The sequence below is a fragment of the Cariama cristata genome, unplaced genomic scaffold (genome assembly GCF_000690535.1).
Source record: "Cariama cristata isolate BGI_N322 unplaced genomic scaffold, ASM69053v1 scaffold27857, whole genome shotgun sequence".
NCBI classification, from domain to species: Eukaryota; Metazoa; Chordata; class Aves; order Cariamiformes; family Cariamidae; genus Cariama; species Cariama cristata.
Genome location: NW_009627598.1, coordinates 4,428 through 8,287, shown reverse-complemented (window position 1 = coordinate 8,287; position 3,860 = coordinate 4,428). Strand labels below are relative to the sequence as shown.

General features: G+C 59.5%; 1 protein-coding gene across 1 annotated transcript in view; it reads left to right on the top strand.

Annotated features, from left to right (window-relative positions):
• Nucleotides 1–3,064, top strand: part of ZFYVE27 (zinc finger, FYVE domain containing 27) — a gene marked incomplete at its 5' end in the record, with an annotated part of 4,761 nt that extends 1,697 nt beyond the window's left edge. Inside the window, 6 exons of the mRNA XM_009704501.1 lie at nucleotides 337–507; nucleotides 651–671; nucleotides 861–1,005; nucleotides 1,311–1,357; nucleotides 2,216–2,297; nucleotides 2,508–3,064. Coding sequence (XP_009702803.1) covers nucleotides 337–507; nucleotides 651–671; nucleotides 861–1,005; nucleotides 1,311–1,357; nucleotides 2,216–2,297; nucleotides 2,508–2,572 — 531 coding nt within the window. The remainder of the gene's footprint in view (nucleotides 1–336; nucleotides 508–650; nucleotides 672–860; nucleotides 1,006–1,310; nucleotides 1,358–2,215; nucleotides 2,298–2,507) is intronic.
• Nucleotides 3,065–3,860: the final 796 nt, after the last annotated feature.

Here is a 3,860-nt window from a genome sequence, read left to right as displayed (position 1 = left end):
AGAGCACTCCAGAGCCGTCTTAACCCCTGCCAACTGCTGCCCCCCCGGATCAAACCCCCACACCCACCAGCACAGAGGTGAGATATGCGCAGCGGGGTCAGTCGTGGGGTGGGAGCTGCAGAGTCAGCCCTTTGGTCTGACTGTGCCTGTGTCCCTCTACCCACAAACTCCTTCGAGCTTTGCTGGAAGCCTGGAAACCCCTCCTGAGTTACTGGGGATCTACCCTGCTGTCCTGGGGACTTCGTTCAGTCCTTTTGTAGCATGTAAGGTTGCAGTCTGGGGAGGCAGGGGCTCACCTCACCTTCTGGGACTCATGTCTTCTCATGGGGCTGCCAGGGGCCTGGTCCTTTGTCCTGGAACCTGCTGCAGAAGTGTGGGCCCACTTTTGGACAGGAGTGGGGGTACAGCAGGACTAGCTCTGTGAATCTCTTGCAGGACCTTACCCCTGGCAGCGTGGAGGAGGCGGAGGAAGCAGAGCCTGATGAAGAGTTCAAAGATGCTATCGAGGTTTGAGGCTGGTGTGGGCAGGCTGTGCCCGCAGGGCAGCTGAGGTGGGAAGGGGTGAGGGCTCAGGGAGCGTGGCTGTGGGGCTGGGTGCCTCTGACTCCATCTGTACTGCCTCTCCTTTCTGTCCCATGCTGCGGGAGAAGGAGAACCAGCTGCTGGTCATGGTGAGTACTGCCATGCCAAGGTGTGCAAGGGCATCTCCTCCCAGCTGGAGCTGGCAGCGTTTCCATGTTTTGCTAGTGGCTTGTGGTGATGCCAGGTGGAGCATCCTGTTTGATGGGTGCCCATTTCTGGGGAGGGGGCTGCCCTGCAGCTCTCGAACATGCCCCCCAGTACCACTCTGCTCTCTGCAGGAGGATGACGAGAGCTCTCAGTGCTCAGCAGATTTTGACCTCAGCCTTCCGGACAATGGTTTTATGAGCAAAAATGAGGTGATCCGCAGCAAGGTGTCACGCCTGACGGAGCGCCTGCGCAAGCGCTACCCCAGCAATAACTTTGGTAAGGCTGCGAGCAGGTGCTGCTTGGGGAAGCTCGGCAGAGCAGGGTCTGTGCTGCTCCCAGTGGTGACCACTGAACTGGGAGTGGACAGAGTGGCGTAGTACCTGCTAGGGCTGTGCTGACACTTCCACTGATCTTCCCCCTGCGTGGGGAGGATGTTCCCAGCCCTCCTAGGAAGGGCAAGGATGGGAAGGTGCAGCAATGTTGTCTCCGAGCTGAGCCTTTACAACAGCCATGGGTGTTCCTGTACCTCTCTCAGTCCCAGGCAGCAGAGCCCTGCCTGACCTCTGCTCTCTTTCTTCCAGGGAGCTGCACGGGCTGTGCAGCCACCTTCTCTGTGCTCAAGAAGAGGGTGAGTCTTTGGGTTCTACCCCAGCTTGCTGCCTGCACCCGGGGCAGAGGTGTTGCATGTGTCTGGCTCACCCTGGCTTTCTCCGACAGCTGGCTGCAGTCACAGCCTGGCAGGAGATGACCTCAGCTAACTGCTGGGTGTCGCATTCCTAATGGTGTCAGGGATCCCTTGTGCTGTGGAGCCTTTTGTCTATTTGCTCCTTTGGAAACTGCCTCAGGCCAAACCTGTGTGTGCTGGTGTAGAAGGCACCTGCTCTGTGCCCTGGTTTAGCCCATTTCCTGTGGCCTGAGACCTTTCTGGTGAAGCAGAGCATAGGTCTGCTTGTGGGAACTGGAGGAGCAAAGGCCACCCCTGTTGTCTTATCTGAGCCCCTGCGCATGATGCTTGGCACGCAGTCCCCTGGACAGTTCTGGGAAGGATGTCTCTCTTGTCCTCTCCAGTCTCACATTGCTGTCTTCCTGCTGCCTTCCGTTCGCCAGACTTGTTGCCCCCTTCCTTTACTCCTGGGTTAGCCTGATACATATCTGGGACTCCTTGGAGCTTGTGTCCCTCCAGGGTTACAGCATAGGAAGTGATATAGTGTCCTTAAACCTCCTGGAGCCTGGGCTCCCAGTGCTTTCTCAGGCTGGGCACAGGCTGCCTGTCATGTTGGAGCATACTTGAGTGCAGATCCGGTGTTAGGCCTGGGCGGTTTGTCCAGGTGTTATTGGCAGATGACCCCTCTGCTGTTGGGGCTTGGGGCTTGCACCCACTCCCCTTCAGCAGGGAATGCTGTTAGCAGTGCTCTGGCACTGGAGTTTGCTGGGGAGGGCTGGAAGTGGGCCCGGAGTAGTGTGTCACCTCCATTTCTCTCCACAGCGGAGCTGCAGTAACTGTGGGAACAGTTTCTGCTCCAGATGTTGTTCCTTCAAAGTCCCCAAGGCTGTGATGGGAGCCACGGGTGAGTGAAAAGGTAGAGGAGGGCAGAGGTCCTGTTCCCGCCTGCGCTGCCTGCTGCAGGGGTTTGCCCCAGCCAGGGGCACCTGCCCAGCACAGCCTGGCTCAGGACAGAGTGGTGATGGGTTTGCAGCTCTCGGAGCAGCTCCGTGGCTGGGGTCCCTAGCCCGTGGTGCGGAAGGGGAGCATCTCTGACACCTGCTTTCCTTTCCAGCTCCAGAGGCTCAGAGGGAGACAGTGTTTGTGTGCGCTCTCTGCAACCAGGTGCTCATCAAGTGACTGAAACAGGCCCAGCCAGCTCCTGGGTCCTGCACTGGCTGATACCTGGGACAGTGGGCGCCCTTGCAGCCAGGAGCCTGGGCTGCTTGGTTCCCAGCATGGTGTTGCCCTGCCAGAGGATGCTTGTGCTCGCTGCTCCTCCTGCCAGCGCCAGGCTGGGGGCAGACCAGCCCTCCTTGCCACGCAGCATCTGCCACGCCAGCTGGGTCCCTGTGGCAGAGCATCGCCCACAGCTGTACCCCCATCCCTGCAGTTGCTCCCTGGCAGCTGCTCCAAGCCCTGGGTGCTGCCTGGCACTCACTCTGCCCTGCCGCATACTTGCCCAGGCCCTGTGGCCTGGCTTGGTGATGGAGGAGCCATCCTTCCCACTTGTGGTCCTACCTCCACCTCCTAGGTGGGGCAGAACAACCTCTGGGCTCTGTCCCTACCTTCCCAGCATTGTGCTTAGGTGACTGTATTTTTGGGATCAAGTCAGAGCTCTACCTGCATCCCCAGGAGATGCGGTCTCTGGTCCTGGCTCAGCTGAGACCCTGCTAGTCACTCCTGTGCTCCTTGGCCTCACTGCCTGCAGGTTTAGTCTTTTCCCCCCCATACTTGGCTGCAGTGCAGAGGGGGCAAGAGGGTAAGTTTGGGCTGGGCAGGGTGGCCGGGTCTCCAGCTGCAGCATGAGAAGAGGCACGAGTTGGTGCTGCTCTGTGCACTTAGTAACTGCTGCTTTCTACTACAGATTAATATATAAGTGTATATAGAGAATGACCAATAAATCTCTTGCCCTCAGCTGGCTGTTGTCTTGCCCCAGTGAAAGCTGTCCCAGTCCCAGGTCACCCCAGCACCTCTGTGGCCTTGGCCTCGCTGTCCTGCAGGTGGTCATGGAGAAATGATGTGTCTGCCGCCAGCTCTCCTTGCTTACTGGAGGTTTCCATCGTCTGTCGTCCTGTGGCCTTGTTTGCCCCTGGCTCAGGGTCGTCCTGTGGCCTTGTTTGCCCCCGGCTCAGGGCTGTGTGCAGCCGCCCCTCCTTGGCTGTGCCAGGGCTGGATCCTGCTGGGCTGGATCAGCTCTGGCAGGGGCTGCTGGGCTTCCTCTCTGCTTCCCGGGGGCCGCTTCTTCCCCTGCCCTACCCAGGCGGTGGTCCCAGCAGCTGCCTGTGCGCACAAGGGTGACCTTTCCCTGCGTGAACAGCAAAGCTCCCAGCTATCCCAGGAATGTGACCCTGGCTGCCGTGCAGCTGGGAATGGTCGTGGCCTGGGTCCCTGCCAGCCAGCTGCAGCTCTGGCCGGGAGGTCTGGG